Consider the following 10,821-nt stretch of genomic DNA (forward strand, 5'->3'; position numbering starts at 1 on the left):
GTAATTCTAAAAACTGTGGTTTGGCTTTGCATTTGCAAATGGTCTGCGTGTCTTTAGAGCTGCTTCTGAACTTTAGTGTGTTGTTGGTGGAGATCTTAAGAGCCTGTATCTGAAGGTCAAGGTCAGTTTGTAAATAAGTGTTTTATCATCATGCTGCCATCCATTCACCTGAGGCTTGCTTTTTAGGCTTTAGGTGAGTGAAATTGGTATTATGATGGTGATGGATACCCAGGCATTAAATAAATGACACATTGGGTAGAGTTGGCCAGCCAGGAAATATTGGAGTCACTTAAAGGCTTGTTGCATAGAAGTGGATATTGATCATATTTATTACAACTGCCCCAAGGTTGGAATCTTTGGGAGCATGAATCTTGATAGAATGAAGAATATGATGGGTTGGGATTTACCTTTGAATCCCTTGGTGGAAAATCACTTTATTGAGAAACGGACACATTTTGCAATGTATCAAAACATTAAAGTCTTAGTAGGGTTGCTGCAAATGAATTAAAATTTATTTGCTAGTGCCTAATGATAAAATAATATAAATAAGACAAGCAGCAACTCTCAGATTTGATTTGGGGAAACTGATACACATTATTTTCATGGTTTTAAGAGTTAAATTGTGGCCAGATTTAGCCATAAAGGAGCAACTCCTTTCTTGTAAAGGATTGAATGTCTCTATTTCTTTTCAGAATGTAGAGTACTGTAAAATAAGATATTTAATGATTATTTTGTCCCACAGATCTCTTTCAGCCAGGAATCAGATACAGATTTTCTGTCCATGGCTGCAAAGACAATGGATATCAGCTACTGAAGTATATAAATGGCTACACACAAGAGCTGCGTAAGTGCCTTTAATTTTGCTAAACGTTATTCAGATGCAAGAGAAAATGTGTTAATACTTCTAGGGCTTATTGAACCAAAAGAAAAGAGGGAAATAGGGACAGGCTGAAAGTACATTATCTTTGCCAATTATCTTAGGAAGGTTCATAACCTAGTTTTGGATCAAGACCAACAAGGTGAGTTAGTGAATTGTGTAAATATATCCTAAGGTGAGTTGTACCAGCAGGATTGCAACTGTCAATATTAGTCTCTCTCCATTTCTAATTTTCCCCCATCTTAAATTTCTGCAACGTTCCACATTTCTGCAACAATTTGCATTATACAAACTTAACGAAATTCTGTTAATCAGCTCCTTTCTGTAATCCGTTTTGACTACTATTCACATTTTTGCAGTCAAATTTCCCTAATAATATGCATTTTTCTCCAATATATGCAGTTCTATGAACATTTCCCCCTAAAATGTGCAGGGTTCAGCTGTGTCTGAAATAACCTTGGATGTGCATTACCACGTCAGTTGTTTCTGGATTGCATTCCTGTTCCCTTTGTTACTTACATGATAGATTCTCCTGCTGAAGATGGTTCAATGGCATATCTTCCTGTCTAGATGTCAGTTGCTGGGGAGCACAAGTAGGAAGAGTGCTGTTGCACCCCAGGTCCTACTTTCAGGCTTCCCATTGGCATCTGGTTAGCCACTGTGAGAACAAGATGCTGGATAATATGGACCTGTAGTTTGATCTAGCAGTCCTGCATTTACATCGGGGTAGCCATTGTGATGGCCTCCAGGAGTTGGACTACAGCTCTCGTCAGCCCCAGCCTGGATGGCCAGCCCCAGATATTCAAGGGGCTGTCAGGAATGCAGGTTCATCTGTAGGTCAGGAAAAGGACTCAAGACACAAAAATGGAATCGGTTTTTATTCATAAAAGTAAAAACACAACTAGGCTAATCTGGCCTAGTTGAAGATGTTGCTGGGACTGGCATCTGGTCCCTCCTTTCCTTTCCAGTAGTCTCTCTCTCGCTCTCCGACTCCTCCTCCCAAGCAGACATAAACTATGGCAAGATGGAGGAATCCCCTCTAGGCCTGTCTGGCTTGTTGCTCAGCAGCATGCAAGGCTCTCTGTGATCTGAGTGTCAGTGGAAGCGGAGAGCTAGCTGAAGAGGGACTGCCCAGCTGTTGGGCAACTGAAGCAGCACGACCCTTGACACCTAGCCTGGAACGGGTTTCTTCTTCTGACCCCCTGTGTTCACTCAAACCTCCTGCTTCTGTCACATCTGATCCAAACACAGTAAATTTTGCTTAGTAAATGAATAAATGCTTAAGTCAAGAAAAAACTTAGCATATGAAGTTGAATGTTCCTAAATATATCAAAACTGTGAGAATTTACTGAAGAAGCCCGAGACTCTCCATGGGCAAAACAGGTGACAAACGCCGGCACCCTGTCTAACTCTTGTGTGTAACATCACCGACACTTCGTGTCAGGGAACTGCCACCGGAGCCAGAGGCGGAGGGAAGGCTCCAGAGGGATGCCGGAGAGAGTCCCAGTAGGGAGAGAGGCAGCCCATCTGCTGGGGAATGAAATCAGCGTAGCACCAGTGGAGAAGGGGGGCAGATGGGGGAATCAGCGAGAAGGCTCCAGGACTCCTCGCCGGAGACCAGCGGGGAGAGCACGGGTCCTCTGCTGCCCACACCCTCCCTGCGCAGAAGGCTTCCGCGCAGGGAGAGTAGGAGGAGACTGGGCGTCAAAGAACTTCTTTGCTGGAAGAAGTTCAAGAAACGCCCACTGACGGATTCTGCCAGCGATTGAGACAGCCACGGATGGGTGGCTGTCCGGACCGAAAGGGTTCACCCAGGTAACCCAGCCAGGTGTGGCGACAACTTACGCACGAGCAACCCCTAGAACTATTACACTTCGTTTGATCAAACTTATCCTCGTTTATATCTAACCCCTGAGAGCAACATCGCTGACACTTCGTTTGATCAAACTTACCTTTGTTGATATCTTCAGGAGCCTGGCTAAAGGAACTTTAAAGACTGAATCTTCCTATTGGATACAATTTGAATGAGTTTTCTGTTTGTGGCTTCAGTAGTAGATCTTGTACATAGCTCTCTCAGTTTTGGGGTTATTAATATAAGATTTAGAATGTAGAATGGTTTGGTAGCATTTTGTGTGCCGCTTATGTGCTGCTTACTTTATACTGGTCTGTCACATCCCAGCTTGTCCCTTCTGCAGATTGGTCCTCAGTGTCCCACCACCACTGTCCTGGATCTAAGTCTTCTTCCTCTGTTCCATCCCTTGGGTGGGTGGGTGGGAGTTCTTGGGTCGGGGTCTCAACACCACTCAATGTCATCCAGCCACAGACTCAGACATAGAGGTTGTAGACCCCTAGGTTCAACAAAGCCTCTACAGTAATGTTTGCATGTAACATATCTATTTGTCAAAACACACCTATCTCGGGTTTGTTAAAAAAAAAAATGTTTTCCCTTCCTTCTTGCTTTCCATCTAGAACCTAGCGCTGCACCAGTTTTCAAAGTGGAGCGTGCCACCTCAGATTCCATTGTCATAAGATGGGAGAACATGTCTGTCGAAGATTGCCGGGGCTTTTTAAAAGGTTATCTGCTTCACTTTGGGAAAGGCGACGAAAGCACCACAAAGCCAAAAGCTTTTGAGCCAGGTAAATGATGCGTTTTTGACTGTCTCTCACCACTGGCCAAATGCGCTTCGTTAGAAATCTCATTTCAGGCAAGGCAGCAAAGTTGGGTGGCATTCATTGGCAAAAGAAGGAGGCAGAAAAATGCAAAAAAGGGGGGGGGAACAGGTTAATAGCTTGGCTATCAATAAACCCTTTCATGGTTCAAGTTACAAGAAAGGAGATTCTGAGGAAGAACTTTCTGACAGGAAGAACTGTTTGACAGTGGAATAGTCTCCCTCAGGAGGCAGTGGACTCTTGTTCCTTGGAGTTTTTAAGCAGAGGTTGGATGGCCATCTGTCTTATATGATCTAGTCAAGATATGGTTGGACTAGATGATCCTCAGGATCCCTTCCAACTCAACAATTCTGTAATTTTAGCCCCACTGCAAGGTTTGCGAGTGCTTTATCATGAGAGGCAGTGCTGTCACATTTATTATCTTAGTTGCCGTGCCAGTTGCACTGCCAAATCCAAACATGATGATGGTGCTTGATACGATCAAGTTATAAGAGTTCAGCAGGGTATGTCTGGTTTTGGCAGCGTAACCCTGCCAAATGTAACTTGTACTCTGGTCTTTGTGTTCTAGTTCAGGTGGCTATAAATCACCAGTTTTTGAATGCATCCTGTAGCTTAGGGATACAGTGTATATCAGGTCAGAAGATCAAGTAGTAGATGAAATGAAAGACTTTTGCCTGAGACCCTAGAAAGTACATAATGCTGGACTAGCTTGATGGATCAACACTCTGACCTGATATAAGGTAGCTCCCCATGCTCTGACCAAGCTCTGATGTGACTATAATATGGCACTCACAAACAAAAAGCAAAGTTTTTAAATATAAAAATAATTTGGCAGAGGAAAGAGAAAACTCATGAGTGCGATCAAAACACCAATAAATCTGTATTCCTGTTGGCAGTGTTCAGACCCAACACTAAGCCATGGTTTGGTTGGTTTTATACATCTGAACCTGCCCTGGCCAACTAGCTATGGTTTGTTTTGGGGCAACAAACCATGCTCTGATGCTATGGTGTGACATTAGCTAGTGAATATTTTCTTTTCCACAAGGCCAGTGGAAGTGATGGTATTCCATCTGAACTATTGAAAATTTTAAACGATGATGCTGTTAAGGTGCTACACTCAATATGCCAGCAAGTTTGGAAAACTCAGCAGTGGCCAGAGGATTGGAGAAAATCAGTCTACATCCCAATCCCAAAGAAGGGCAGTGCCAAAGAATGCTCCAACTACCGCACAATTGCACTCATTTCACACACTATCAAGGTTATGCTTAAAATTCTACAAGGCAGGCTTAAGCAGTATGTGGACCGAGAACTCCCAGAAGTGCAAGCTGGATTTCGAAGGGGCCGAGGAACCAGAGATCAAATTTCAAACATGCGCTGGATTATGGAGAAAGCTAGAGAGTTCCAGAAAGACATCTACTTCTGCTTCATTGACTATGCAAAAGCCTTGACTGTGTCGACCACAGCAAACTATGGCAAGTTCTTAAAGAAATGGGAGTGCCTGATCACCTCATCTTTCTCCTGAGAAATCTCTATGTGGGACAAGAAGCTACAGTTAGAACTGGATATGGAACAACTGATTGGTTCAAAATTGGGAAAGGAGTACGGCAAAGCTGTATATTGTCTCCCTGGTTATTTAACTTATATGCAGAATTCATCATGTGAAAGGCTGGACTGGATGAATCCCAAGCCGGAATTAAGATTGCCAGAAGAAATATCAACAACCTCAGATATGCAGATGACACAACCTTGATGGCAGAAAGTGAGGAGAACCTTTTAATGAGGGTGAAAGAGGAGAGCGCAAAATATGGTCTGAAGCTCAGCATCAAAAAAACGAAGATCATGGCCACTGGTCCCATCACCTCCTGGCAAATAGAAGGGGAAGAAATGGAGACAGTGAGAGATTTTACTTTCCTGGGTTCCATGATCACTGCAGATGGTGACAGCAGTCATGAAATTAAAAGACGCCTGCTCCTTGGGAGAAAGGCGATGGCAAACCTAGACAGTATCTTAAAAAGCAGAGACATCACCTTGCCAACAAAGGTCCGTATAGTTAAAGCCATGGTTTTCCCAGTAGTGATGTATGGAAGTGAGAGCTGGACCATAAAGAAGGCTGATCGCTGAAGAATTGATGCTTTTGATTTATGGTGCTGGAGGAGACTCTTGAGAGTCCCATGGACTACAAGAAGATCAAACCTCTCCATTCTTAAGGAAATCAGCCCTGAGTGCTCACTCGAAGGACAGATCGTGAAGCTGAGGCTCCTGTACTTTGGCCACCTCATGAGAAGAGAAGACTCCCTGGAAAAGACCCTGCTGTTGGGAAAGATGGAGGGCACAAGGAGAAGGGGACGACAGAGGACGAGATGGTTGGACGGTGTTCTTGAAGCTACAAACATGAGTCTGATCAAACTGCAGGAGGCAGTGGAAGACAGAAGTGCCTGGCGTGCTCTGGTCCATGGGGTCACGAAGAGTCGGACACGACTAAACAACAACAACAACATTTTCTTGTGTTAACCCAAGTTTGCCATTACACCCGAAACTGCTTTCTTGTCTTAATCCTAACTTGTTGTGGTATGTTGCACTCAACTACAGAGTTAATAGAAAATAAAACCTGCCGGTCTCACTGTCATTTTCCCCAGAACTTGCTCTCTGGTCTCATTCTGCCTGGAAACAGCCACCCCACCCCCCACCCCAACTTCCCACTCATTGATAATCTTGTCTGCCTGCATAGCTCAGTAGCAGCCTTGCAACGGGAATAATATTTAAAGGGACCTCAGGACAGCTTAATTGCATCTTTCCAGGAATACTTGTTGAAAGCACAGCTTTGCTCTCGGCAACATGCCCCCTCCCCCGCCAACTGACACAATATCGCAGAGACCTTGAAAGGATGTGTACAATACTGATCTTTGACCTTCACACTTTAAGTCATTTTATGTTACTGGGAAAGTCATTTTCTTGGCTCAGCCGTCTTTAACACCTTGCTGACCAAAATGTGACCCTGGAACTTGGCGTTCAAACATAGCCATTAGGACTAGGATCCACTGAAACCTATAAAGGTAAAGGTAAAGGGACCCCTGACCATTAGATCCAGTCGTGGCCGACTCTGGGGTTGCAGGGCTCATCTCGCTTTATTGGCCAAGGGAGCCAGTGTACAGCTTCCAGGTCATGTGGCCAGCATGACTAAGCCGCTTCTGGCGAACCAGAGCAGTGCACGGAAATGCCGTTTACCTTCTCGCCAGAGCGGTACTTATTTATCTACTTGCACTTTGACGTGCTTTCGAACTGCTAGGTTGGCAGGAGCTGGGACCGAGCAACGGGAGCTCACCCCATCGCGGGGATTCGAACTGCCGACCTTCTGATCGGCAAGTCCTAGGCTCTGTGGTTTAACCCACAGCGCCACCCGCATCCCTTTTTACTGAAAGCTATATTCTCCATTAATTTGCCGAATCCTCTTCTAAAACCACACTGCATTGGTCACCATCACTCCGTCTTGCGAGAGCAGGTTGCATTTTTTTAAAGAATGCACTATGTGAAGAAGTGCTCTCTATTGTCTGTCCTGAATCTTCCAGCATTCAGATTTTTGAGTTCTATGGGATTCTAGCCACACAATGGCCAACACCACTTGAAAAGACAACTCAACTGGAAGTGTGTTGCTGATGCCCTGAATACTTGATCGATGATCGTCCCCAATTATTCCCACCAATGCGATAAATGAAGCATCTCTGGTGTGCAAGCACAGAAGAGCAACCACAACCATCCCAGCTCTTGTAGAACAGGATGAGCATGGGAACAAGAAAGAGCCACCTTTGGGATTCTGTTAGCCCTGCCCTTGATAGCTGCTTTGTGACTGGGTGTCTTATGGGAAATAAACTTATTTCTGTTTTGGAAAATACAGCTGTGAGGAATCATTCCCCGCAGAGCTAGATAACAGCAGCTTGACAGCACATTTCAAGGTCAACCTATTTTGCACAGGAAGTGTCTGGCGATGGGTTCTTTTTTGGGGGGGGTATTTTCCTGTTAGTATTTAGTCCCTCTGTCATTTTCCATTGGTAGAAGTACTCAGAACTCCCCCTAAATCTGGAAGCACAGCAGCACCCAACTAACTCTTTAACAAGTGGCCTAGGACCCATGTACCTATGGGATCGCCTCTCCTGGTATGCCCCGCGGAGGACCTTAAGGTCCACAAATGACAACACCTTGGAGGTCCCAGGTTGCAAGGTGGTCTCAGCTGGGGCCAGGGCCTTTTCAGTACTGGCCCCAACTTGGTGGAACGCTCTGTCACAAGAGACTAGGGCCCTGCGGGACTGGACATCTTTCCTGCAAGACAGAGCTGTTCCGCCTGGCCTTTGGTTTGGACTCAGTCTGACCCTTATGTCTTTCCTCCCCTTACGGTTTTGATTTATGGGCTACTTTTAAAATGAGGCTGCTTTTTAAATTGCATTTTAATCTGTATTTTAAATTGGGGTTTTGTCCCCCCCCATTATGTTTCCATTGTAATTTTACCGGTGTTAGCCACCCTGAACCCGGCTTTGGCCAGGGAGGGTAGGGTAAAAATAAAATTTATTATTATTATTATTTACTTAGAATTTTCTAGGGGGAAACGTTCAAGTACTGCAATGCACAGCCACAGTCAGTGGTCTTTGCCAATCTATCCTCAAAGTCAATTATGGGGCTTTGTCTTGCTGCCCTTTTACAAGAAGGGGTATCTATTCTCTGAATGGGGAGGGTAGAGTAAGTTTGGCTTTAAACCATACAGCTTGCAGCAAGAGGAGTGCAGGGAATGGATTTGTTTGTTTGTTTGTGGCAGGAGGAACACCCAAAGCAGCCTAATGAGATGTGGAGTTTGGGGTCTTTTTAGGGGGGAGGAATAGAATGGAATATTGTGAAAAGGGGCAAGATAGTAGTATTTGAATAAATATGTATGTGAGGTGATAGGACTAGATTGTCTTTTAATCTATATGCATTTACTCCCTTCCCCTTTGAAAGTTCATTTTACAAAACAGCATGTGTGAATCTGCCCTGTGATAACTGGTGCTTTTCTTAAAATCCCCCCCACCCTAATTCTTCTTTTCTTTCCCCCCTAACACCAGGCCACTCAGAGACCTACATGAATATTACTGACTTAAAGCAAAACACCTTAAAAATATCAAGCCTTCAAGGGAAAACAAACTACCACCTGAACTTAAGAGCCTACACAGCTGGTGGAATTGGTCCACCAAGCAGCTTGTCTGTGGTTACAAAGGAGAATTGTAAGTTTTTTGGGGTGAAGGAAGGTGTATTTTGTTGGGGGTCTTTTTTTGCGGGGGAGGGTTGTTTTGGGGTGGCATATTTAATTCTCGCTGGATAATGGTGCAATGCACAATGAACACCTCTCAAATTCCTGAATAACCCTCAAAGATTATCGGCAGTCGTGTTCAGGCACCATTGGTGTAGAGAACACTTTGCAGGATTTCAGAAGCAAATGTTGGGTGGGTCCCTGCCCCATGGACCTTCCTGAGTTTATAGTCAGTGAGGGAGGGTGGGTAGAGATCAGTGTGTGCATGATTGGCTGCAGCATATGGGGCGAAGATTAAGCCAAAATCCTGCAGAACAGGAGGTTGTTGAGGGTTTGTTTTTTTTTAAGGTGGTGTACAAAAAAACACACCACCACATGCACAAAATTTTTTCAGTTCCAAATAGAATAACAGGTGCTTGGACAAAGGCAAACATGTTTAAAAGAAACTGGTGATAGCAAAGGTCTTGCAACCCTGACTCCGGGGTCGCCCACACTTCTGCTTCTCCCATGATTTCAAGGTAAAGGTCTGAGCAATTTTACCTTTGCCCCACCAACTTTCCCCTGGAAAACCTGCTCTTTAGTGCTAAATCAGAACAAACAGCAATCCGTGGGAAACCCAGTGGCAGTTTGTTCCAATTCAGCTCTATGCCATGGGTTTTCCAGGGGGAAATCGGCAGGGCGAACGGATGTAGGGCTGAGCCTTGAGAATAATGCAGTAGTTCAATGTGGGTTTGGTTTTTTTAGTGCACAGGCAGCAGGAGCAAAATTGTGCAGCTTCCCATCAATCTCTTCTGTTTCCAATAAGCAATGTCTAATGGGAGACCAGCCATTTCCTGGAAGCCTTCTTTACTATATATTACAAGCCACCCCCATCGGAAGCCTGTAACTTGATCCTGGGTCACTAAGAGCCACTGCTGGTTACTTGAATTATTTCTGCTTTGCTAGTCCCCTCCACCCCAAGTGCAGTCCATGAAAGCTTCTGCTGTATATTTTTTAAAAAAAATATTTCAGGTGCAGCAGGACTGTTAGTTGATTGTATTAGCTTTTCTCTCTCTTAATTTTTCAGCTGTGGGATTAATCATTGCCATCCTTGTCCCAGTAATTATTGTTATTGTGTTGGGAGTGGTGACCAGCATCCTTTGCTACAGGAAGAGAGAATGGTAACTTTATTTTTTGTGATCACGTCTTTTTAATTGTAAGCTTTGTATCTGTTTTTAATGTTGTAATTTTAAATGGCTTGTGACCTGCCCTGGGCCCTTAGAGTGAAGTGTGGGTAATGTGTTAAAATAACAATAACAACAATAATAATTAATATTTGGTATTCAGCAAACTTTATTTTCTTGTCAAACAAGGATAGGCAGTAGTTCTGCTTTTTTTGTTTGGGTGATGCTATCTGTTCCACACTGTTAATAAACCTCAAATTTTGGGGGAGTGAGTTTCAAATTAAAGGTTATTTTTTTAATAAGTGGAATATTAGTCTGTAAACACTGTAAACGGCCCTGTGATCTGTTAGCCCTTAATGCTAAACTGCTACACCAGGGGTGGAGGACATTTTTAGCCAAGGGGCCTCAATCCAGGAGTGTTCTTTCAGTGATGTACAGAACAAGAGGGAAAAATAATAATGATTGAGGCAAAAGGCCAATTGAGGGACACGGTCTATAGAGAAGGGTGCAGAATCCACATCCTACTCTGAAGTAAATTAGGAAAATGTAAGGGGATGTGTGGCTGTCAACACATATTGAAGCCTATATTTGTGGGAGCAGAGGAAATTCCTTACGTGTAACTAAATTATATGCTGGAATTTTTTCTATTTCCTTTTGAAATGTGGTGTTGGATGCTACAGCATAAAAATGCCAAGACACTGCTTGAATATGACCCACACAATACTGTAGAACAGGGCTGTAAAACCTCTGGCTTGTGCAGCAAATGTGGACCTCCATGTTCTTGACTGGCTGTGCTCTGATAATGATGATTCCTCTTGCTTGCCTCGATTTGTGCAGTT

The 10,821-nt window shown here is 44.0% G+C and overlaps 1 protein-coding gene across 1 annotated transcript in view; it reads left to right on the plus strand.

The window, feature by feature from the left end:
• Positions 1-10,821, plus strand: part of LIFR (LIF receptor subunit alpha) — a 93,999-nt gene that overhangs the window by 70,432 nt on the left and 12,746 nt on the right. Inside the window, exons 15-16 of the mRNA XM_081881748.1 lie at positions 743-844; positions 3,347-3,514. Coding sequence (XP_081737874.1) covers positions 743-844; positions 3,347-3,514 — 270 coding nt within the window. The remainder of the gene's footprint in view (positions 1-742; positions 845-3,346; positions 3,515-10,821) is intronic.

The sequence above is a fragment of the Podarcis erhardii genome, assembly GCF_964252035.2.
Source record: "Podarcis erhardii genome assembly, chromosome: 11".
In the NCBI taxonomy this organism is placed as follows: Eukaryota; Metazoa; Chordata; class Lepidosauria; order Squamata; family Lacertidae; genus Podarcis; species Podarcis erhardii.